Source organism: Bactrocera oleae, chromosome 6 (genome assembly GCF_042242935.1).
Source record: "Bactrocera oleae isolate idBacOlea1 chromosome 6, idBacOlea1, whole genome shotgun sequence".
Lineage (NCBI taxonomy): Eukaryota > Metazoa > Arthropoda > Insecta > Diptera > Tephritidae > Bactrocera > Bactrocera oleae.
Window position 1 is genome coordinate 49,670,205 of NC_091540.1, and position 27,199 is coordinate 49,697,403.

At 35.6% G+C, this 27,199-nt stretch overlaps 1 protein-coding gene across 3 annotated transcripts in view; it reads left to right on the forward strand.

The window, feature by feature from the left end:
• Positions 1-27,199, forward strand: part of Fife (regulating synaptic membrane exocytosis protein fife) — a 231,038-nt gene that overhangs the window by 165,603 nt on the left and 38,236 nt on the right. For 2 of the 3 annotated variants that reach the window (XM_070111821.1, XM_070111822.1), the window contains 5 exons: positions 595-840; positions 1,261-1,580; positions 1,657-1,905; positions 2,179-2,420; positions 25,292-25,416. In XM_070111821.1, the coding sequence (XP_069967922.1) occupies positions 595-840; positions 1,261-1,580; positions 1,657-1,905; positions 2,179-2,420; positions 25,292-25,416 (1,182 nt within the window). The remainder of the gene's footprint in view (positions 1-594; positions 841-1,260; positions 1,581-1,656; positions 1,906-2,178; positions 2,421-25,291; positions 25,417-27,199) is intronic. The other variant, XM_070111823.1, reaches the window with a different exon arrangement.

Below are 27,199 nucleotides of genomic sequence, written 5' to 3' on the forward strand. Positions count from 1 at the left end.
TGTGGCACCCTTACATCGCGCTTAATTTATCGCCAGCCTTATGTTAATAGTACCAAACGGGTTCTTATGCCATGTTGAGCTCCTGGGTATTCGAAACAGTAACATGACGATTAGATTTGCCAATTTTATCGATAACGGCTGACGTTTTCCGTTTTATCGCAGTAAAACTGTCAAAAAATTTCTCTTTGACGCGTGTTCAAAAGTGCTGAGTCAAGCAATAACAAAATTGTTTAAAAGAGTTTTTTGATTTTTTTTCGAGAGATATACAGCTTACTAAAGCCATCTATTAGAGAACTAATTGGTTTCTTTTTACTATACCCAATTTATAAAAATTTGAAAGTTGAATACAAACTCCATTAAACCTTTTTACACATACTAGACTCGCTGTACGTCTGCCTAAGCACCGCTTGGTATGGCATTTCTCATTCATCGTGCATCAGAAGCATTAGGACTTTGTGTGCATTTTATTCCAAAAGAATATTTCTGATTTTTTTTTTAATTTGGCTCCGTAGTATATCATGAAAAACTTTAAACAAGATAATTCTGTTTCCATTTTTCTCCTTCTTATACTATTACTTTTCCGTGCACTTTCAGAATATGTGGCGCTGCAGTGTGTGCCGACGAAAGATGGCCTCGCGTGTGTGCATCCCACAAGACTCAACCGACTCCATGTTGGACGTGCCCGTGCTGGAAGCGCTGCAACGACGTCACTCCGATGCCAAGCTCGGCTCAACACAGACATTGGCACCGGCAAATGGCACCGCGTTGGCACCGCCACGCAGCCCCGAATGTCGACGGCATTCCGACGTATCACCCGCCTCTCTTAAAGAACTCGAAAAGGTAAGCGATGTTCCAACAACATCAACAACTGTGTGTGTGTCTGCCGCTGTAGTGCTTGCGTCTTGTTACATTTAGTTGTTGCAATAATAAATGCTTAGTTTGCCTTCTTAGTTGGCTTTGCTTTGTTTGAGTTGAAAATTGTGTTGTGTTCGTTTATGTTTGTCAACTAAGTTTGTGTTTGCGTTTGGGTGAGTGTGCTAAAAGAGTGGGCGTGTAGACGTGCAAAACCAACTCATTTTCCGTACCTTCTGTACCTTTTTTGTACTTTTCGTACCGACCTAATTTATAATGCACATAATCACGTGATATCACGCAACCAAAAATAACTGTAAATTGCGATCGCTACACACTACCACCACCACTCTCGTATTATTCACACCCACCCACACGCAACCCACAACCTGAAAATGCAAAATGCAGTTGAAGGGCAATAAAACACCGGGCGGTGATTTGGACTTTCGTAAGGGTGGACGCAGCATGGCGCCGAGCCGTTCATCGAGCCCGCCACGGCAATCGGACTTGGAGCAACAGCTACCGTTCGGCGCGCCGCTGTCGCGTATGGCATCACGACGTGGATCACGTGTGGCGCGTCAGCACAGCTATGACGATGACATGAACAGTGCGAGTATGGCAACGGTGGCAGCGGTCGGTGCAGCCGGCGGTTTGGGAGCGGCGGCTGCTGGTGCACTGGGCATGATGGGCGGTGATCCCGGACTCGGTATACCAGCAATGCCAAGAAGGTTAGTTTAAGCAAGCAATTATGTGCCACAAATTTGAATTAAATGCCACTTTCTTCTTGTACGCTTCATTTACTAGAAAATCTGCTTATGATGTCTTTGCGCCAAATCTGCTACAGAGTGCGGCACCGGCGACAACGCAACTTCAACGATCACCCGGCGATGGTATGTCGCCACAAATTGCTCTACCTGGTTCGCGGAGACCCTCGTTCCGCGTGCCACATCCTTCTGAGGATCTGCAAAACGACGAATCACCGAGTCCGGACAAGGGCAGTCCAGTGCTTACGGTGGATGATGATAGACGCATACGTCGACGTGGATCACAACTGTAAGTACAAGCCGATAAACACTAAAAATATGACTGCTTGTAGGACTCTTTAAAAAGAAAGCTTTGCAACTATGAACTATTAAATATTATATCCAACTAAAGAAAGATATTATTTTCGTTATAAGAGTCTTAAAAGTTGCGGACATTAGAATATGTCGTTAACTACAAGATGAAATAAACAAAAACGAAAAGCGAAAAGAAAAATAATAATATTATTGTATAATCTCTTAAAATCCGCCTGAGATGCATTTTAACGATAAAATATGATTTTAGTCCCGATTTGGCGGCGTTGCAGCAACGTGGTGCATTGCCCACCAATCTGCCCACCACTATACCGCCTCCAATAGCGGCTTTCACCGGTCCGAATTTGGAGGATCTCGAGGCGCCACGTCGTCAAACATCAATGGATGGTGAAGCTATTAAAATTGTCATACATGACGTTGACTCGGGACCGATTTGCTCATCGAAACGTAGAATTGTATTACGCAGAGACCCCACGGATAAGGCACATCGCAGTGAGTATTAAGCTTTTTTATTAAATCAAAAGAGATATTTTGCTGTAAAAAAGAATAATAAAAGAATCAAAATTCAATCCAAATTTAATTTTAAGAAGTGAGGCAAGTAATGCATAGTAAATCTAAAAATATTAATTAGGTAATTTATTGATTTATTGTTAATAAGGATAACAGCTATTTTGCAACTTTCAATTTTCTCTCTTCCGTTTTTCTGCGCTTCTAATGCACCTTGTTTTTGAAAATTAAACTACTATCAGAACACTCATGTGTATATGTATCCAAAGCAGCATATTCATTAAGCGGCTTTGAAGAAACGCAAAATGCAAATATTGACAGCTGAGTAGTAGAAAATTGAAATTCCTTCGATAACATTGCTATAACGTGATGCTGGCGAAACCAAAAGAAATGTTAATAAAGTGAAATGTGAGAAATTCAAACGAATGCTCGTTGTTCGCTATGGTTTTCTGGTTGCTGACAACTCAGCCGGATGCCAGCAGCGCTCAATTGACCAGCCAGTTTTTTTTTTTTTGTTTTTTACTATTTCACATGTACATTTGTATAATTGCAAGTGCTGAGAGCAACTCATTGAACGTTTCGCCACCGATTGCTAGCCGATTGGTATTCACGGCCAAGCCAAGCCATTGCTCTGTTGTTGTTCGTGTCTGGATAAATCGAATTCTTACCATTAGCGCCTTGTTGTATTGGCGCTACGGTAGCGTGGCAGCTGGCAAATGCTTAACGGAGTGCAATAGAATGCATTTGACTGGAATGGTATGGAATGGAATGTGACAGTTTCAATGTATAAACTGTTATTTCAAAGAAATTGTATAATCTTGATTAATTTAATGTGCATGGCAATGAACTTATCAAGCGGAAATTTAATGGACCATTTTGTTGTGATACGCTTTGCATTGGTGTTGGTTGAGGTGTATAGTAAAAAAATATATACTTATGGGGAATTACATTAGCTACGTAGAATAGAGTATAAAACTCCACAAATCAGTAAACAACGGTTTGTGTAGTTATAAAAAAAAAAGCATATTTGAAATGAGATTTCTTTAATAAAGAAATATTTCTCTTCGTAGAATTTTTTTGTAAAATAATCGTGCGAAAAAATTAAACATTCTATACTTAAATTTATTTATGTATACTTGTATTATAAGTCATAGATGGAAATTTGAAACTTTTATATAATTTTTATTATTTATCTTGTATAAGGTATATGGGAACTCGAGCATGTTTTGTGCCAATCTAATCCAGTTTTCGTATTACGTCATATTAGTACCGGAAATGAAAGTTTTCTGAATTTCATTATGATTTCTTACATATTGACCGATAGATGCGGTACAAAGTCAACCAGAAGTTCAAAAATAGTTATATTATGTATATGGGGGATATGAAAGATATTGACCCGATTTTACTCTTTTTTTCACAAGCGCATGCTGACATTACAGTAATATTTTCTAAGAATTTCAATGCTAAAACTCACATATTGACCAATATGTTCGGTAAAAAATTAGCCATATTCACTGTGGTCCACATATTAGTTTGTCTGGGTCTTTGAAATGGTATAGTCTCATTTCGACATATTTTTATTTTATTTCAGTACACAATCCCTTGTTACTGTAATCCCTTGTATTAATTAACAGTTGTATATCTTAATTTAGTGCTTAGTTAAGTCACTTTATATATTTTTGCTTAACGGCACTTTGTGAGCATGGAAATAGGTAATACTAACCCACTTTGGATGATATGGCACTTGTATACGAAATTTATTCAAGATATTTTAATTTGGGCAGACTTTTCATTTAAAAGTCACTTAAGAATGGGCTGTCAAAAACATTTAATTCAATATAATTTTTTTTAATCAATACTTTGACCTAACTGAGAGATCACGCCACAAACCAAAAATAGACATATATTCTTGACTTAGACTAATCAACTTTAACAAGAACTAAGAACAAGTCTCCCACCCATCGCCCGATTTGACGCCGAGAAATTTAACTCAAAAACGCCTGCTCTTTCAAATGTAGTTTACAAAGTGGAAACAAACTTCTGAAGATTTTGAAACTTCAAAATTAAGGAAAAGTTCTCTCATTGTTAGGAAAAATACTACAGAAATATTGTATTTCAAGAGAGACACTACTCAATGTCAGCCCCAGCTATTTTCTACTGAACTTAATTAATTTTCACGGAAAGCTCTACCTCTTTTAATAATTGCAGAACTATTCTGCATTTAAATGTTAAAGTAGCGTAAATTATCGGAAATGTATTCTGAAATGAGAATTGCCTTCAACTGATTACGAAAAGCATTTGCATCTGCCAACACAGCACTCGCAGCGCGTACATAATTATCCACAACCGCCGCAACGACACACATGGCGTATACGCAACCAGCGATGTTGCGCTGCATTCCCGCCTTTTCAACAACTCTTTATTCGCCACAATTGAAATTATTATTGTTAGTCTTATTACAACAAACGCAGCGTACTCATTTCGCTAATTTCTGTTATAACCCCTTTTCAGCATGTTTGTTGTTGCAAATGCGTCGAAAAGCACGACAGTGGGAACAGAAACTTTACTGATGCCGACAATATAAACTCAGCTTACATTATCATGCTACGCGGTGCGGGGAATTGGCGCGCACTTGACTAGCATTCGCTGGTAGTTGGTTGCTGCTTTTGTTGTTTCGATGGCACATTGGCAACAAAAACATAATGCGGCAGTGGCCGCAAGTAATGAGTTGAGCGTTGAGCTTCTGCCCAAAACTTAACGACTGCTCGAACTTGAGTTTTCAGCGGAGCTGAGTAGCTAGCGGATATATGCTAATCAATTCAGTAACTGCGCATAAAACCAAGAGGAAATTAAGTAGGGTGGAGAGTTTGTGAGTGGTGTGGGATTTTATTGTTTTTGCTGTATAATTTTGATTTCTTGACAGTAATGAGATTTTCTACTTCAAATTATTAGCAAAAGCCACGCAGTGGTGGGGGGGAGATGATTGCAACTGACAATGGCTGATTCTTAGCATATTTCGATTGCTGAATATTTAATCGGTTTGGGTATGGAATTTAAATAATTTTAACTATTGAATTTCATCACAATTCTGAAACTCTGGGATCATATAAATGCTGCAAAGGAAGACTTTATGAAAGCTTTTTACTAAGAAAATGTTGCATGGTTAGCAGGGACTTGGTTATATTCCCATAATTTTGATGGAATTTATTGCAAACGTACAAAGATCGAAATAGACATATATAACTGAAGTGTTCTCAGAATGTCAGCAAACATTCACAACCTCAAACAGTTTACGATTGACTGGATTATCATTCTGGTAGTTAACCGGAGAGTACAATACGTTGCTGATTGATCCTCGGAGGATAACATTACCAAATGAGCCGTGGTGTTATGCTTACTTACAATATATTTAAATCCACTTGCCGATGCGGTCAAAACTATTATATTGCTGGTCATTATTTCTCAATACTTCGTTGCATATTAACTTATTGTACAATATATAGTAACATCTTTCGATAATTCTCTACTATTAAACCTAAATGATATCTTCGATAAGCCTTCTTTAATGATAACAGAGTACCAGCTATTTTTACCACATTTCCAGAGACGTAAGCCAAGAGTTTTTTATACCAAACCAAAAAACTCTTGGCTTAATGCCATAAGCAGATATTTCTTTGACATTGTAGGATATTTTTGCGAAATAAGTACATTCATTCTACTAGAATACGTGGAAAAGGAAACAAAATTAGAAAATCTCAAACCAACGAAATCAACTCTGAATTTCACTCACATCCAAAGTTTACTTCTAGTAGTTGCTTTGTTCTACAACTCAGGTATGTATGGTAGAATCTCCAAAAATGCGTAATGAAGATAATTAGGGTTCAGAAGCCAGTCAGTCAGTTCAGAAGCCAAAGACTATGAGCCTTATTCGTTACTTTGTGATTGAGAGTGCATTTTGGCGATCAGGGAAAAAACGAAATCATTTGGTATTTTCCAGTGGTCATCCATTTCACTACATATATTTAGTTATATTACTTTCTGTCGTCCAGCTCACATGAATACCAACTATTCAACAGTAAACTACAATCACACAATAGAGCTCCGTCTAGTTCCCATCCTACGGATAGTGAGAAAGAAAATTTCCAACCGAGCTAACTAGCTTTACAATATTCTGTAATTTAGCTGTGACCCGTCGTCACCCAAGTTGCGCGTTGGGAGTTTGCTTTGGTTAAGTAGGGTCGAGAGTCGAGTACGGTAATCGTTCGTTGTCTGTTGCGACAGATTGCAATATAATATAAATTATCTAAACCTTTGTACATATTTATTTCAATATTTAGTATTCCAAAAAAACTTTACTGAAAAGCAATTCTTTAATTTCCATAAACACAAACTTCTCTCACTTTCTCAATTGCAATGTAAGCATTTTTAATTTAAACACTCCAAGTTACCTGCGAATGAGAAAATATAACAAATAGTATTTAAAATATCTGCTTGTGGCTTGCAACTAAACAACTGAGCATGAGCAGCAAACTTTAGCACCAACCGCGTTACTCATACGCCACCGATACCACAACCGACGCTGTGACCACCGCGACCACTGCAAGCTATGGCTTATGCAGCTATAGAAGAGTGCCAGAGTAGATTTTCATATTCTCGCAAACCGAAAATATTTTTAATAAACACGATGCACACTCAAGCAATTTTGTCTGAATTTGTAAGTGTATAGGTGTGTGTGTATTATTTGAAGGTATTCAATGTTGTGTTGTTGGCAAGCTGTGCAAGTGGTCAGCTTGTTGAGTGTACACACGCATTTCCGCTATTTCAATTTCGTAGCTAATATTTGCTTGCAATTCCCTTGCACCGTCGTTCTTCTTCTCCATGTTCCAGGTTGTTGGTCTGGCTTGTTGGGTTGTTCGTGGGTAGTGTGCGCCAACAATGCATTGTAGCTGCAACCCATTGCTTGTGGCTGCTGCAACTGTTGTTTTTTATGCTTTCTTCGCTTGGCCAATCGCCATTGTTGCTGACTCGCATGCTTTCAACGCTTTTGTAGGGCGCTTATCAAGTGTAATATTGCACAGCTCAGAAGTGTATATTTTACTCGAGGTTTTTGCATAATAATCTATAACGAAATATGTTGCTAGCAACAACAAAAACTATGTTTATTGTTCTATGTAGTTACATTAAAATAAACTGAGTTGTATAGAATAATCTATGTAGATATAGAATATAAAAGTAAAGGATAATAGAGCTTCGCTTACATTAAAAAATAACAATAAAAAAAGCATATACAATAAAATAATACCCGTTAAGGTTAGCATAATTTTTTATTATTGAAAGTTGGTGAAATTCAGGTTAATCAACGAAACTCATTTGCTAAGAATTTAAAATGTTGGCGGTGGCAAAAGCGTATAAAAGCGCTATCAAAATTATACACGATTTACAAGCAGCTAATAACACTCTTTCTCTGTAGAATAAGGATAGCGATAGCATAATTAAAGTCAACTAAAAACCTGAACAAAACTTCGGCAAAGATAAATCTAGATAAGGCATTAAAATACCTTCTAGCACTCAGTGCCGGACCTCCTTGATTAAGAGTGTTTTGGGCAATTTATCAGGCCAAGAATTAAGCTTTATTATAAAGATAAGAGTTTGCCATTATGCTTTAAAAAATATTATATTATATATTCTCCTCCAAGGCGTCACTCATCTCGGGTTTATTTGCGTAGACAAGTGACTCCACTTAACCCCTGAAACAAAAATTATGTTAGTCCAGCGGTGTTAAATCGCAGGATCTTGGAAACGCCCCATGCCCACGGCTAGAGATAATGCGCTTCGCAAAAGTTTCCTTCAATCAATGGATTGATCTGTGGGCTATATGGTATATAGCGCCGTTTCGTTGAAACCCAATGTCGTCCACATCAACATCCTTCAAGTCAGGTCCGACTTTATTTTTAAAGAAATATGGAACAATGATTTCCTCTGCCCATTGAGCAAGCCAAACAGTGACTTTTTGAGGATGTAACGACGTCTCAACAATGGCTTTTTGATTATCATCACTCCAAATCCGATACTTCTGTTTTTTAACGTACCCATTCAGACAAAAGTCAGTTTTATGGCTGAATACAATTTTCTTGTGAAATTGGGGATCGGTGGCCATCTCGTTTTGGGTCCATTCACCAAGCGTGCGACGCGCTTGATGGTCGTTCGGCTTCACTACTTGCACTATATAACTCTTCCTTACGGCTTCAACTTTTACTCTAGAGAATGACTGGGATGATCTAAAACTGCGGTAATCTTCAATATATTTTTCATGGGGAGCATATGTATATGTAGATGTGTGGTTATGGAGTGTGGCAACAACAGGAAAGCAACTACAAAGTGACTCCAAATAGCGTAAATGCATATGAAAGCAAAAAAATTGCATAAGAAGTGGATTATTTTGTTGTACTATGATGACACTGATTCACATACATATATTCATAAGCATACAAACTCTCCCATAGAAAGGGGACAAGAAAGAACGAAGCGAGGCAAAATGAAATATAAAATGCGACCAAGCCAAGTATGAAGGACACCGAGCAGCCGATGGAAAGCAATGATGTGTAAATTATTTAATGGCATTTTCCGCTCGATATTCAAATGACTTACACACACACAGACATACGAAAAAAATATCTCACATTGTGTGTGAAAAACAGAGAATGCTGCCGATTTGAGTGATCTGTGTGTTTTTGGTTGTGAGTGCTGGTCTTTTTCTCTTTACTGTAATAATTCCATGTATTACTGTTATTGTTATTACTATTACTGTTACTATTATTACTGTTATTGTTATTACTCGCAAAGGCACAAAATTGCGGTCAAGTGTTTTGCCTAAACGGCAACAATAAAGTGCAAGTCGGTCTTAAATATATACTCGTATAGTATCTGTGAGGGTATTAAATTAATATTCATTCTTGTGACGTGCAACAAAGTGTTTTAAGTTAATATATTTATATGTTTATATATGACTGATATTATCTGACACCGCTGAGCTCATTTCAATGATATTTACGAAAGCCAAGTAAGTGTGGAAATGGTTTTGAAGACTTTGTTCGCGAAAAAAACTAAGTAGCCGTGGCAAACAGTTGTAACTACCTAAGATGGCTAACCCTGCATTACCTCGAAATACAACAAATACAACCTTCAAAGTCAGTCAAAAAATACACAACTTGAAGCAAAATAATATCTTTTGTAATAGTTTCCGTCATAATTTGTGCAACGCCTTGGCGTTATTGTCCTAAAATTGTTTAAAGTTGCAGATCGGCTAAAAAGTCTTGGGATTATCACAGAAAAAGTTCTCTAACATTCCAAAATGTGAGTACATGTTTATAAAACTAAGCTAGATTCAATCCAAAACAAAGAAAGTCCAAATCGTGGTCTATTATATTCATTACCGAAGAGAACACTTAATTCCAATGAAACCAATCCCAAGCCCGCATCGAGCAGTGAGCTTTTTGTACGCTCGCAACATGTTGCTACAAAGTATCACCTAAAACAGATCGACTTAGATTTAAGGTTATATATATACACATGATCAGGATTTAGGAACCTTATTCAAAATTAGACAGCAGGCGTGGCACCGCCCACTTTTAGGTGAAAACCCATACCTTGGGATCTGCATAACCGATTTCAATCAAATTCGGTACATAGCATTCTTCTTATATTTTTATGTTATAGTGCGAAATCGAATATATAACATAAAAACGGGATAAAACTTTGCGCAAATAATGCGTTTAAAATATAACACCTTGTGACTAAACATTTTTTAAATCGAACCAAAACTGTTCAATCCCCTAGGTACTGAATATGAGGACCCCAGTGCCTATAGTTGACTTTTTACCGAAAATAACGATCAATGTGTAAGATATATAATTGAAATTCATACAATAAAATAAATAAATTAAACTCTCGATAATAGTATGTCTTTGTGTCAAAAATGGGTTGAATCCGATCAATACTTCCTTTAATATAACATTTTGCCAACACCTGAAGTAATTTCCCGCGCCTTGATCCTTGCAAGTTCCGAAACTATAAAATGTTCGGTTACACCCTTACTTGTTTAAGATTAGTTTCTTTCTTTACTTTACTAAATACTACAAGATAGCACAAGAGAATTTCCTAAATTTCACATCCTAATATTATATGTATTTTGGATTGGAATCTGTTGCCAAGACATTAGGTTCTTTAGTAATATTTTAAATATTTCTAGAAGCATTTTAAGTGCTTTTATAACATCCAGAAACTTATGACTCTTCATTTACACATAAATTAAGTATGCGTTGTAAAAATAAGTTTATAATAATCCTTCATTTCTCAGGAAACTGAATCTTTCTCTATCACTTTATAAGTAAGAACGTGATTTTGGTTATAAAGAGCTATATAATAGTTTCTTCCTCTAATACCTACAGCGATGTACCCGATATTCATGAATTAACTGTACTTCTTGCTTTGAAAACAACAATTATTATCCCAACTCAATTTCTTTTTAAGTTTTATTTCTCTTGAATATTCGAAAGGCATATGAAGGACTATGCTCCAGCCAACAATCAAGATGGTACTTGTATAGAAAGAGCTCAATTCGATGGAGCCTAGTGAGAAGCAAATACAGTTAAAAGCAAAAAAAGAGAGAACAAGTAAACAGTTAGTCTCAAGTTATAAAAAGATAGCTTCCCTCTTCACCAATTCTGATTCAAAGAGGCAACTTTATTGAAGTGAACCAGCGTATATTAGCATAAAGCAATATGTTAATTTTTTAATTTGAAGTTCAGAAAAGTGTTAAATTTTTCACAAATACTTACTCAAATGATTAAACAAGTACATTTAAGTTACATAATACTTGGAAAACTGTTCTTCCATGTAAAATACATTTATGCTTCAGTTCTTTAAACACTTAAGGCAACGTAGAGATGCACTCAACCGGTCTTCCGCTTCCAGTGAATTGCAAATCGATGAAGGAGAAATGTGTAAAACAGGAAATGCTAAGCAAAGCCGTTGTATTTGTTACCATTATAGAGCTCCACTTAAATTATAAACTCTTATAAAAGATTAACTTAAGTATTTCTGAGTCGATTAGCCATTGCTTTTGTGCTATTTTACTTTTGGTGAAATACATGCATGCGACGAGTTCGCGTTGCAAAAAATCCATGGAATATATTTTAATATTTTTGCAACAAGTTGCTACAGAGTATAGTAATAGTATTAATCACCTAACTGTTATTTTAATCTTCTAACACTTATCAAGATAGATATAGCGTTATGTATACATACTCGTATATAAATGATCAGGATGATGAGACGAGTTGAGATCCGGGAACGCCATTATTTGATAGCCTATAAAGGGCCATAACTAAGCTCCACAATAATATATATGAGCTTGTTATTTGGTAAACCGAATTACATTAGGGAGGGGCATTTAGAAAAAGTGGACTGACCCAGCCCCCTAATAGATTTAATGTACAGATCTCTTCAACCGTTAAAGCTATAATAACCAAATACGCACAAAACAAATCTTTTTTGCACCCCTACCCATAGTGTGTGTAAATTGGGTAAATTGAGTTTGTAACCCTGCCCACAACACATATGACGGTTTTCTGAAAACTACTAAAACTGCAATAAATCAGTAAATAAAAGCGCCAGTGATATACAATTGTCAAGATTTAACGATTTGCGGAGCACCGTCCACATTTAAGTTAAAACCCATATCTCGGGACTTACTAGACCAATTTTAACCAAATTCGGTACATGTCATTATTCTGACATTCCTATGTTATACACAAAAACCACGCCTACTAGCGATAAAACACAATTTTAATCTGATCCTTTGAGAACGAAAAAAACGAACGTTAGTTGTATCAAGAATGTTCTCTGAAACATTCTGCTGGAACAATTTAGCCCCGCCCCTTTTGCACAGAAGTGCAGAGATGTAACGCTCTCACAAGAAACTCCGTACTATCCATTACAGCAGTTAAATGTTGACTACGTTGAACCTTTTTTCGAGCCACAATAGCACATAGCTGCCACACCAACGGAGCGATCAAAATTAGGTGCTTGTATGGAAACTTTTTTGTTTGAGCAGGGTACACAAGCTTCAGTGCTACTAAATTAAATGGTTTTTGTCCTGTTGGGCTGTATTGATTCAAAATTATAAACCTATGAATTTGTATATTTCTAGAATAACAACCAATAAATTATAGAAAAATGTTATAAATATAATTTATTTTCCTTCTACATCCTTCTCATAGCACCTAGACCTTGCATTGTTGATCAAAGCTATTTAAGTCAATATTTTAACAACACAGTGCTCGCCCATCTGCATATCAGCGCATATCCTTGCATATCATTGACATTAGTGAAACTCCTTAAACAAATATGTAACTTAGAAAGCACTTTGAAATACTCTTCATGTTGTTTCTTCTTCAGTTTTCATTTAACTGTGTGATATATGCACCTGCATTTGCATTATCCCGTTGTACTGGTGCAAAATTCCAACATCTGAGCTCGTTAACCTTGACGCGAAAATGCGCTTGACATCTGGCAAATGCAACAAGAAAATTCCAAAACACACGCACACTTGTACATACATATACATGAGCGAGTAAAAACTGTGCTTTAGTAAATATTCAATGCGCTCACCCACACAGCTCTAACTCGTACACACAAATACACTTGCACACAGCACACATGCCATTTACATAGGATAATATTACTTTAAATATTCAAATACGAGCGAGCAAAAATGCACGATGCGAAGCGTCGAAATTCATTTTGTTTGCAATTCTATGCTCTCAAACATACTCTTTTCGCAATTTGCAGTGAAATGGCGCTTCCGTGCCAGTGTGCGTGTGAATATGTGTGTTTGATTGGCCATAAGTGGCTTAAGTTGATTAAAACAGCAAAGTAGTTTGCAAATTTACCGTTCACTTACAGTACTAAACTATTGTGGGGTGACAAGTTAAGTGAATGTCACAACGCTTAGAAGTTTTTTTTCAACAGTTTGAAGTGCAAATTGTTTATACTTTTGCTAAAACAAAAATAAAAAAATATATTTTTTAATGGTTTGGAATTTAAAGCCAATAAATTCAATATGTATAGCAGCTTTATGCTATAGTGATACAATAGCGGCGGTTCCGACAAATGAACAGCTTTTGGGTAAGTTGTAGGCAATCTCCAGGAGTACCTCCGAAATAAGGTGCTTGACGAGGAACAAGATATTTCTGCTTAAAATGATCACAAGTCCAAAAGCCAAAAAAAAATTATTATTACTTTAGAAGGCTACAGGTAATGAACGAAAGACTAGTCAAAGTTTGGAAAACGGTGGCTTCCCAAAAAAAAAGATTTTTATAAAAAAATTTACACTTCAGAGTGCCTTAGTAAATCTAATATATTATCAGAAACCGTATGCCTTCCTTTCTATCTAAAACAAATGGTGTGAAAATTTCAAGTCAATCTGTCTAGCCGTAAATTTTCCTCACCGAATTTGAAGACCGCGTTTCTAGAAAAACATGTTTAAAATTTTGAGGACCGATTACACTTAGTTAGAAAAAGATTACAAATTCGCTAACATCTCCGAAACTATCGAAGCTATTTGGCGGTTCAACTTCAAATTTTCGGAGAATATTTTCATGTATAAAAACATTACATATATGCATAAGCAAAAAAAAACATATTTTTTTGAAATTCGCAAATGGATATAATCACTTGATATAATAAGTACATAGTTCAAGCAACTATACCTACGAAATGATTCCCGCCATTTGGAGAAGATGAAGTAGGGTTAACCTACTAATTGCAGATCGTAAAATATTTAAGCTCTAGAAATATATTGCTAATGGTTGTTTGTAAGAGCTAGAACTGCAAGAGAAAGAAATATAATTTATTTATAAATATATATATATAAATACGATGAGAATTACAAAACAAAAAGATTCCTGGACGTCTGTATGTGTTTTCGCATAGATCTAGCAGGGCAACCGATAGCTTGAGCAAAAGTGAGAAAAGTGGTGGGTCGGTAATGCAATCGTGTAAAATCAGACCACTGACACGTCCTCTATATACAAGTAGATTTTCAAAAACGTAAAGTGATATAACATAATCATCAATTGAGCTACAATTTTACAAAAAATTAGCAGAGATATATTATATAACATACCGCTTATTAATTTGTTGAAAATGTGGACAATGCTCTGCTGTCGAACAGATTTGTTGTACACATCTCAATAACTATTGGAGTTAAATCAACTAAATTTAACTTCGATTTTAACAAACTCTATTATGAAGTGAAAATCTATGAAATTGAATAGCATTATATGGCGGCAAAAAAATATGGAATTCGGTCGAACAAAAAAGCCTCTTATAATGTATTACATTGGAATGCATTTAGATTCTCAGCTCATTTACTTTATTGTAACATAAACTACAACAATTAGAGGTCTTCATATATTATATAAGAACTCTGATCAGAAATAATGCAAAAAACATTTTCCTTCACTCAGACCATAAATATATGAAAATCACCAAGTATCTTTACGAGTATATCTTACATAGCGGTCAATTTACGAGACAACTTACTCTAATAAAAGTAAAAGAGCAATATTACCTTGAAAGTATCGTGAACTGGTGTTAAAAATAAATGCAAAGCGTAATCATCTTCCACTATATACATACACACATACTATAACCAGTTTGATGATTTTATTATGTATTTTGTAATAAATTTCTAAATTTATTATGCAAAGTTTTCTATTACAAAAAACTGCAAAGCAAAATTAGGTCACAAGGAGCCTATTACTTGTATTTAGCTTAGTAACCACAATATTAACAGCCCACACATTTGAAAAATCTTTTAGTTTCTGGGAGAAAAGTTTTTAAAAACAAAGCGTTTTTTTTAATGAAAATATGAAGAATGCTGATTATTAACCAAACTTATGCTGCATTGAGTGCAAATGTATGAGCTCAAAAAAAGTAAATACTAATATCTCCTGCTATTCACCGTTAAGCGTTTAACCCTCCCAATGACCCTCAACTTTTATTAAATTACTAATGACCCTTCATAAAAGCATCAAAAACAAATGGCATTATAAAAATGAATTAAAGATCCAGCTGGCAACATTTTTAAATACTAAAGTGACCACCACCATTTCAGCACACCCACAGACACCACTACATAGTAATTGCCTGTGTGTATTTGGATGCGCGCAATCATTCCACACACACACTTCCTCCCACTGAGATTATGAAGAGGGAATGCGCAAGAGCGTGAAAAAAGGTAAAAAAATTAAATATTATGAATATTGCCAACAAAAGCATAAAAGCGCAAGCAGAGATTAATGAAAAATGCTGCCACGCAATAAATAATGAAAAGGTAAAAGAAATACATGGTATGTGTTCAAGGATAAAAATGTTGCTTTTATTGTTGTTGGATGCGGTAGTGACGGGACGAGCGCAATAAATTTAATATTGCTTGCAATAACAATTTCTTTATGAGCGCGCTTCAATTTCCTCGCAGACAATATAACATATACGAGTAAGTACTTGAAAGGGCATAGATATGTATGTGCGTAAGTACGTACTTGTATATACAGAGACATTTCCAGCACATACAAAGTATACATACAGTTATTTACAAATTTCAACTCAAGAATACGCAATACGCAAGTAACTAAAAATCAGCAAACCATATATACAAGTATTTATATACTTATGTATATGCTTAGAAGTGCCTGTGCTCGGGGACCACACGGCGTATGATGAACCAAAGCCTAATGAAATTAGGCGTAAATGACACAGCAAACAATGAATTGACATAAATTTCGCTTTTGTGGCCGCAAGCATGTGCAAACGCTTACGCCCTTAAATCTCGTTCAGGTGATTAGCGTGCTGCAATCGCAACGATAACGACTTTAATGCGGTAATCTTTATGTGTAAATAAATGTGTATATGGCTCTTATTCGGGATTTTGCTGATTTGAATGAGGTTGCCAGCTTACGAAAAATATTTTTGGCAACTTTCAAATTTTTATAAAATAAACCTACATTATTCAAGCGTCTGTCAGAGGGGAGACTTGACGATTTGTGTCGACGAATGTATATGTAAGTACTGAAAGGACTTTAAATTGTATTTCGATTTTTTTCTTGATGCTTGAATTAACTATTGCAAAGTAAATTATAATTATTTCTTTCAAAATATGATGCCAATTCGTAGTACAAATTCCTTCGCCATTAGAGTATAATGCTCCCAAATGATTTTAGCTTAGATTAGTTAAGCAGCTGGCAACAGTTGATTGCTAAATTATCGCCATCAGCATTAGAATGTTCATTAATACCGTTGCAGTTTAAATACCTGTCGTAACTTCAGTACATATAAAGAACACCGTTATATGGGATATGACAGATTGCACCCTTTCATATTTTTTAGTATACTACATGGACTCAAATTCCTTTAGCTTGACTGACTTTTCTACAAAAATTAGCTAACATTTGTTTAAAGTACCTTAACCTGCTTAAAGAAAGTGATTTTTATGATTTTTAACTTCCCGCTAAGAAAATTGAAAATTTTCTAAAAATCGGGAAGATATTGGTTTCACCCCATTTTGCAAAAATCGAGTTCTCAACAGATCTCGACGTTCTGAGGTCAAGGAAGCTTAACCGAACATTTCTACGATGATGTCCGTATGTATGTGTGGATGTGAATTTCGTGTAAGTTTTGACCCAATCGGAACAGTAGATTTCGAGAAATCTCAAAAATAAAAATTTCGAAAAAATCGTTTTTCTCGAATTTCTTCCAAACGACTTGACCGATCGACACCAAGAACTAATCTAAACTTGAAGAAACACATCGTTTGCCGCAAACCGGGTCGAAATCGGTTGATTTACTTGCGAGACAACTGCATGAAATATTTTAAATACCCCTTTAAGGGTATACCCCTTTGAGGGTATACTATTTAAACATAATTTGGTAATATATACAAAAAAATTTGTAAATCTTTCTATATATTTTTTTAATGTAATTTTTAAAAGTATAGACTACGAAATATATGGTAAATATAAAAAAAAATTATTTTGGAAATTTTACACCAGTTGTGTCCCTTAACTATAACAATGTCAAAATTTAATCTCAATTTATTTTGTTTTCAAATTATTTATTTTAAAGCGATTTGCTAATTTTATTTACAATCAACAAAAGAGAATTTCAATTTTGAATATAATAATGTTTCCTGGTGAGAAGAAAAACACACACGACAAATGCAAATATGTAGGTCGAAGAGAAAATCCATATTCTCATTAATTGTTAAGGCAAAGACTTTTCAGCTCAGAAATGATTGTGAAATATCAAACCTAGTGGTCGGGTCAGTTCAATAATTTACGGGGTTCATATATTTTAGCAAAAATTGGGCTGATAATAAAATTCGAGTCCATAAATATTTCCATATTTTTTATACTCTGAACAAGCTATATTAAGTTTGCCATGATGTTTGTAACACCCAAAAAGAAACGTCAGGGAAGTATATATGTATATAAATGATCAGCGTAACGAGTTAAGTTAATTTAGCCATGTGCGGCTGTCCGGCTGGCCGTCTGTATATATGCGAACTGGTGCCCTAGTTTTTGAGATATCGATCTGAAATTTTGTACGCGTCCTTTTCTTACGACAACTTATCAGACAACTATAGCATATAACTGCCATACAAACTGAATGCTCAATATCAAGATCTTTTCATACTCTTTTATGCCACAAAAAATATACGTGTGAAGAATATTATAGCTTCGATGCAACTGAAGTAAACAATAAATATATACCGCGACCAAATAATTTACTATATACTAAATATGAAGATTTGTGTGTTCGTTTGTGCCACTTTTCACTTTGTTCAACGCGTGATGAACAACTGGCAGGAAACTCATGGATGCCAGCGAACATTACAATAGCAGCAGGAATGCGGGTGTGATAGCGCTAACAAGTGCCACGGTGACATGCAACAGGCAGCAGGCAACAAGCAACGGCTCTCAGTCGTCAGTCGTCAGCCGACGAGTGACAGCTAACTTCAATGCCGTTAAACAGCAACTACAGGAAACAAAATATGGCGGAAATAGGAAGACGATGTTTCTATAAAGTTTTCATAAGCCTAATTGGATGCCAGCGCCATGCCTGTGCCACAACAACAGCAAGCCGTTTTAACAATTTGCAGGCATCAAAATCTGAAGCTTAAGGAAAAAGCAAACAGAAAGTGAAAATCAGCAAAATATTAATGCGAAAGCAAACAGAAGCTAAAATAGTTTTAATACTTATGTACCCGCCAGTAATGGCAAAGCAGCCTCTTCTCGGTTTGATGTGTTTTACAAGTATACCTATATATGTAAGCTATAATGTATTATGGAATTTTTGATTTTTTTAATAGTAAATTAAAAACTGAAAGATTACTTAAGCACTCAGTGATTATCAAACGATGCTTATTCGACCCAAATTTTTGCACAGCATATTTATAAAATATCATGGATGGAGGAGCAGTTCGTACCCTATGCAATTCGACCAATTTGACCGTGGCCAGTCTGCTTTGCACCTTTCCAGCCAGTCGATGTTGACCACCCCTTGAAAATAATAGAAAACTGTGGTCAGCACTATTTCTTCAAATGTTCAAAATATTCACTGTTTCGACAGTTCCTTGGCCTCTTTGTACCGGCGGATCTATATTTCACGGCATCCATAGCGACGACAGTTTTCTCATATCTATTATTTCAAGCGGAATATAACCTGTCTTTTGGGATGCCGAGACTGAAGCGTCGACTTTCGTAATGTTTTCTTCAGAGGTGGCTCACTGGTTACCTAAATCTATTTACTCCAGTGTAAATTACAAACTAGATCCCAAATGTAGACGAGTTACTTCGTCAAGTTGCTTAATAAATCGACTCTCAAAAGTTATAAATTTCTCATTTCATTCTTGAACCTTTTCAGGAATATAAAATATTTCAATTACTAGTTTTATTTTCAAAGCGGTGGACTTGACTTTGAATCTTAGGTTAGATAAAGTTTAAATATTTGATTAATCTGATATATATATATACATATATTACTTTTAAAATACCCATGACTGTTTCAACATAATTTTCTCGTGGCGGATGATATATTAGCGCAAATTTATTCACTACTATGCCTTAATACCGAATACCTTGTAAAACTTCTAAGCTAACAGTTTAAAATTAAAAGATTTGAGTAGAATGTTACAAGCACATCAATCAAGAATAACGAAGATTGAATTTCCATATCAAAACTTCAATGTGTTTGGGTATTCCGCACTATACTTAGCTACTGTTCTTTTAAGCTGAATAAATGCGGGCAACCAAAAAGTCTGAAGAGTCGAATGTGGAGTAAAAACATAAGATTTTTTTTTTGGGCACCCCTAACCACAGAAGAGTTCTGCAAATCTCAAATTTCTCAAAACTTCAAGCGCAACTAAGGTGGCAACTGCTTATCTAACTTTCCATGCATTTCTTAATTCAACGTTTTATTCAGCTACTATTCTCTTGAGCTGAGTGAATGCTGAGAGTCAAAAGGCCTGAATATGTTGTACAGAGTTATGACATAAGGGTTTTTCGGTCGCCTATTCATTGAAAAGTGTAAAGAAATTCTTGGTGCCGTAAATAACGGCTTTTACAAAACTTCAAAGACATTCTAACCGGAACTGTAAAAGAATTGCTTAAACTCAATTGTTATTTTGGAAGCGAGCCAATATCTGTTTTACCTGTTTTTTCGAAAAAGTTTCACCAAGTTCGAAGTATTGTCAGTTAAAGTTCTTTAAAGCTCAGCGACCACGATTAAAGACCTTCCACAAGATCTATATGTATTAATTGATTGTAAAGTATATTTTTGCAGAAATAATCAGAAGATATCTCGTTCGAACGTGCATTCCTTTCTACACGAAACTTCTTTTATTATTTCCCTTTCTAAGATTTTGTAAACAACAACGCTGTCACCTGCCATTGAGCAAAATAAAAACCGTTTAACAATTTATTTTTCACTAAACGAGTAGCACAGGTAGCGAGGAACGAGTGATGCGCAGTTAGCAACTTTACAAATACATTATGGCTGCACAGCAGAAACAGAAGTATGGCAAAACTTTAAAGCCCTGACTGCCCTTGCCATTCGTAATTGCATTGCGAAATATTTCCTACGCATTTCTCACAAAACTTCTGTCGCTTTAACAAACTTAAAATGCGCAAGTTTTCGCCATGGAAAAGTATTCCTCCCTTGTCTTTCATTTTCTCTCCCGCTCCCGCTGGAGGCATCTAAGCTCACGGCTTATGCATTTACTTGAGCGACAGCGCTAAGCGCTTGTACGCACCTCGCCCTCGAGTTGCATATTAGAGACGCGCCTGGGGAACGCCTTGCGTCGTGAAGTCCTGAGATGCTGTGAAGTGTGCAGCGCGCTAGTCTCGCTTGAGGACACAACGGAAATCCGCTGCTCGAAAGTTGCTCGCTGCAACCCCTCGTGAATGCTTCCTCTCACCTGAGCCGCTTCGTTTCCATTGTAATTCTTTTCGCTGCTTTTGTTGTTTCCCATTGTTTTAGTAGTCACTTTCTAGCATGCTTTGAAATCGAGTTGAGTATTTGTGCAAGTGCAATTGCTCTTCTTTTCTTGTTCTTCTGTGTTTGTTCACGACTTAGTGTGGAACTTTCACTTTTCGTGCAAAGTCACTAAACCTTACCCCTGTCACGTTGAAGCCACAAAAGATTACCATATTCTTGCAAATAATTGCAAGTCTTCCCAGTTCTGTTTGCCCCCTGATCCACGCAAAAGCCAAATGCGAAGCTTGGAAATGATTAAAATTAATTAATTTCATTTAGTTAAGTTACAAAACTGATTTCTCATTGTTATAAGATTACTAATTGAGTTGGGGCATTTTTTATGTTCAGAATTCACAAATATATTCGCAATTGCTCTCAACTTGGTTCTGACTTTCTACTTGGACTGACATATAATATATTGCTCAGTTAAGCAAGAAAAGTATAACTTAAAATAGTTCAAATGGTATATTTTTTTTTGGAGTGAGGATTCCACAAGTTTTATTTCCTAACAGATTTCTAATAAGGCTTTTAGATTTTGAAATCATTAAGCGGTTTTGCCATTACGGCGTAACTCTAAGCGAAACTAGACTGCAAGAGAGAACGATAAGAAACCCCAAATGATGTAAACCCCAACAGGTATTTAAGTGGATTTATAGAATAGAATAAAAGTAGTCACTTGTGATCTCGAATTTCGTTGCAACCAACGAAAGATAATCAAATTTTCCTATATATTTCGATCAATATACGAACTAATAACGTATTGGGCTTAAAATCACATACTGAGGTAAATAATTTCGATTCGAAACCCTAATGAGGCCTTCTTATTCCAAATAGCAACTATTACTGTTTTTAGTCACACACTTCTAGATGGTCCTTCTTTGAATATTTTGTTAGGTCATGATTCAAAATTCTCAGCTGAAAACGACAATATTACTAGCTTATAGTTGGCGATTATGACCGATGTCCTATCTCAAAGTTAAGTATTTTCAGTATGTACCCAGTTCGATATATTGTACTTACTTATATCCTATCTATTTTTTTGTAATGTTCGACGTTTAGTTTGTGCCCCACAGTATATCAAAATTGAAGAATGAAATCATCTGTGATGGTTAACTTAGTTGATTTGAAAGGGCTACAAGTTGATGCTTTCTTATACTCATGCAACATGTAGCTACAGAGTATAATACTTTTGTTCACCTAACGGTTGTTTGTATAACCTAATAGTGTCTGCTAAGTAGACGCTGAAAGCTGATCCGAGCGGAAAACTGATTTTGATCAGCGCTAATAAATTTTACGTTCCGCAGAGAGAGCTTATTTCCGCGCGTACTTTGCTATTATACTCGTACATGTTATCTTTTTAATCTGGTAATTTTATTTATGCTTAGGCAAGTGAAAAGAGAAGACATGGATTCCTCAGATGAAGAATATTCTGCTACCAGCTTTGCATTAAATATTAAAAATAAAGCATGGATAATATTCGTAAATACAAAACGGGACGAGTTTGGCGAACTTCGAACTTTGTATAAAGATTTAAAATATTATCTGCAAAAGTATTGAGAATATATACACTGAGAGTATGGAAACCATGTATTTATGTACCCCAAGTAATTGATTAGTAGTCTAACATCAACAATTTCATTGCGATGGTCGTAATAAAAGTATTTCAAACGCCCTAATTTTATTCGTCATAGCAAGTCTTCTTGGTTATCCGATGTTTTGAAAGTCGTCAGATTGGCATAACATAATAATGGATATTATAATATGACACAATTTCCACGACATCTAGTACTACGCTACCTCAAATGGCATGGATCCGGCCAAGATGTGGTTTTTTGGCCAATATGATTCTGATATGCAGACAAGACTATTTTATTTATTTTATTTTCATAACAACATTCTATGTCCTCAAAAAATCAACAGCTGCTAAATAATAATCGTTTTGTAGTAAAAACGCCCTTGTGTATGTCTTTATAGTGACAGAAAATTATTTAGTATATAGCTTCTGTGTTGGCAGTCCTTTCACAGATTCGAGCCAATTAGTTAGACCGGATTGTATTGAGAATTCACATAATAATAAATGTTACAAAAAATAATACGAGTATATTAAAATAAAAATTTCCTCATAATATCGATTCATTAGTACAGCGCAAGTAACTCTCAAATCGCCAATCATAAAACACCTACGAGTAAAATTCGAACTTCACTGCATGTCAATTCTCTATTTAAAAAAAAATTACTCACATCGATTCTATCACCAGTTGACAAAAAGCGAAATGTGAAATGAAATTCGCTCTCGCCAAAAACGACTGAAATACAAATGCAATCTATATTGACACGGTAGCGAGAAGAGAAATAAAAGAGCACATGACAAAAAAAATATATAATAAAATACGAGTTAAATTCCAATAAATATCTATGAGTGTGAGCATATAAATGTAATTGAAGAAAGAGCACAGCGAAAAATGAAAGTGAAGTGCAATAAAAAGTAAACGACCCACGACGAGCGGATAATGAGTATTTTATAGACACAGCTAAGAAAAAAGCACGAACAACAAAAGTCAAACAAAAGCAAAAATTGCAATAAGATCAAATGTGAGAAAGAACTCGAAAAGAAATGGACAAATTGAAATAGCTTGCACAAGTACTTAAACATAAACCTTTTTATAGGCAATCAGGCATTGTGGCGCAAATAAATGATTTCGGTAAAAGAAGATGTGGCAATTAGCAGAGGCAAATGACGAGTCGTTAGTTAGTTAATCATTGCAATAATTATCGGACTTGATGAGGTGCGAGTTAAATGTCGAAAGCGGTTTAATGTTAAATGTTTAACTAAACGGATATAGAAAAAGTGCGTCCAGCGCAACAAAAAAGCAAGAAAAACCGTTAACCACAGTTGTACCGAAGGCAGAATAGCCTTCACAAATAAAAAAAATGTTTCATACAAGAATTATATTTCGTTCATTTAGTTTGAATGGCAGCTACCATATATGCTATAGTGGTGCGATATCGGCAGTTCCGACAAATTAGCAGCTTATCTTAGCTTTGGGTACCCTGAGCTCGGCAGAAATTGTCTCCGATTTATAAACAGTTCAAATATGGACGAAAGCAGTCAATAATTATGCCTATGTTCCATATGAAACTATTTGAAACTACACCAGCTTCATCAGAGTAAAACACACAAAAAGTAGCTCAAATGTGTGGCACCTTCCATCTAAAAAGGGTCGAAGTCAGACTATGTCTCCAAAAACCACCAGATGCCGAATGCGGAAAGGTTTGGAGCCTCTATATATTATATTTCAATATAATAAAGTTGGCTTGTTTTCATGATAAAATGTAGTATTGTCTGGTTTTAAAAATGGCTTATGTTGGATCAGTATTATCCTTAGTCCTTATAGTATATCTGATATAATGATTTTCGATTTTTCGAATAACTTTATATTGCAAAGGCATATCGGTCAATATGTTTGACATTTTAATAAAGTAAAGTAAAAAAGGTTTCTTGACCGCAATGCAACTTTGACTGAGACCCTCGTCTATAACCCTAATATAAATATTGGTGCCCCTATAGTTGACTTTTCTTTCAGATACCCAATATTTATAATATTTCATGCCTTTGGTTAAGTTTTCATACCAGAATATTCTGAAAAGCTTTATGTTATTCGGGAGTTAAACTTAATGAAAATCATTATGTACACTGTAATAGCACTAAAATGATTAATATGGTGAATTGCGTCACGCAGGTTGATTAATTAAGATAAATATTTAAAATTTTAGGTCTTAGATATAAACTATTTTACTTTAATTTAGTATAGATGTTAATTGTTTCGGTTAACTAGCTTAATTTTCGGAATATTTTGAATACCGGCAGAACTCTCACGTACTCGAAAATAATTCTCTCAGGAATTCGGGTTTTATATTCAAGATGTCGACAGTTATCAGCTATGCTTAGTTTAGACGTGATTATACTGAATGTGTATATCATTTTAAGGAATATAAGAAACTTATATGCCAAATTTTTTGCATTTTAGTATTGTGTTAAGATTTATACTGTAGCTGCTGATTAGATTTTAATTATTATTTTATTAATATATTTAATTTATGAAAATTTAATCAAAATTAAAAACATCCATTTAACCAGCTGAATTGACAAGCAACATTTATCCATTTAAACGCTGCAAACGAAAAATTGTAAATTTTTTTAAAGTATTCCTGCTAAAAGCAACTTACACTGTTGTCTCTCCGCTTTCGTTTCTTTGCAGCACGTGGCTTTGGTATGCGTGTCGTTGGCGGTAAAACTGGCGCGGATGGCCGACTTTTCGCCTACATTGTGTGGACGGTGCCAGGCGGACCAGCTGAGAAGAACGGGCTACAGCAAGGCGATAAGGTAATTCGTTTAACTTGTTTTTATCATGAACACCATCAGTATCGTCAACGCTTTGACAGTGTTAAGTGAGCGCTAAAAGGAGTGGGTAATCTTATTTTCGTGTCAAGCCTATACGGTGTGCTTGGAATTTTCATACATCATATATTTTACCAGCGCGACTAAAATTGTTATTGTATGTGAGAGATTGTACCGTTGTTTCACAACAGATAGACAGCCAATGGATATCGTTAATTTAATATCGCTACGAATCAATTTATTTCCGTTATTTACACGGTGCTGCCATCACTATTGGTAAGCGCTGTCGAAGCATATTGTGAAATTTATTATTCGGTGCTTTTTGATTTTTTCCTTTGTCGGTTTGTACATTTTTTATCGCTTTTCGCGGTACAGCGGTTTCACGTCAAAGTTTTTGCATGTCGTTTGCTCTTCGTAAGCGCAGCTGCTTTTATACCACGAATTTTTCAAAGTTTTCTTGTTTTCTTTTGTATGCGTTTTTTTTTCACTTTGCTGCCACAAGCTTCCTGTGTGGCTGTGTGGGAGGGAGAGCGTGCGTGTGTGAGCCCATGAAGGATTTCCGCTCTGGTAGTGGATTTTTAGTAGCCATAATTTTTTTATGAGCGCAACTTTAATGCTCTTACTAACTCAATTTCTAAGCGTTGTCGTCCTTGTGTGCGCCGAAGCTCATCGCCTTGCATCCTTTATTCATAATGCTCATAATAATAGTAATAAAGCTGCATTGCGACTTATGTGCCACTTGTAGCTTATTATAAAATCGCATTCATCATTACTAAAATCTCGAGGGAAGGCAAAATTTATTTGTTATACATAACGGTGGTTTAAAAATAAATATTTCGGCGTTTTATGAAGCACGTTTCGTAACATGCACACAGATGCTGTCTTGACTTCTCATGCTGTTTTGAAAATAATTTTAATATCTTCGGTTCAGTGGCTACATTTATGACTCAGCAATAGTTTCTTCATGACAAAAAAAATTAATTAAACTGTATATTGCAATTAAACGACTTGCCTTCCTAGCCTAATCAGTTAGCTGTTTTATGCTCAAAATACCTCGTTGAGCTGTTTTATGTCTGAAGTGGGAAAGGAGGCCTTAAATGAACTATAGCCAAATATCGTTTGCACACTCGTTTTTTCAACATATATTTCAGATATCCAAAATCCAGATCTTGGTGCGATTAAGCTCGCAATGACAGTATATAATTTAAACTATCGACGGACTTGAATTCAAATTATACTCTGCTTTGAATCCGAATATGAGACTTAAACCCATAAAATCGATACAAAAAAAAATATGGATGCATTATGTTGAATTCTCATTAGACCTTGGAAGAGAAAGTGAAAGTTAAATTTTCAAATTCTCAATGACAGAGTGATTAGTATCTTGATAGGCATGATATTATAACCAGATTTCACGTACGTCCCTTTACGAGTACATACCTAGTGGGAAAATGAACTTTGTAACGAACCTGTCCCATATAGAACCCGATATCCTACATGCTTATCAACACTATTGAGCTTCGGCTTGGTTACTCCACCTGAGGAAGACAAAACATACCTCTACGTCTTTTGACACCGACTTTCGCACCGAAAATATTATTTACTGGAGTTTCATCATTCATCCTCACAACATGAAGGAACCAGTGCAGCCGCTCGATGTTTATTCCCTTCATAATTACAATGACGTTGTACAGCTGATGCAGTCGTCGCCAACACGTAAAGAGCCAAAGATTTTGGAATTTTTCACTGCTCGAAGCGCTAGCTCAAT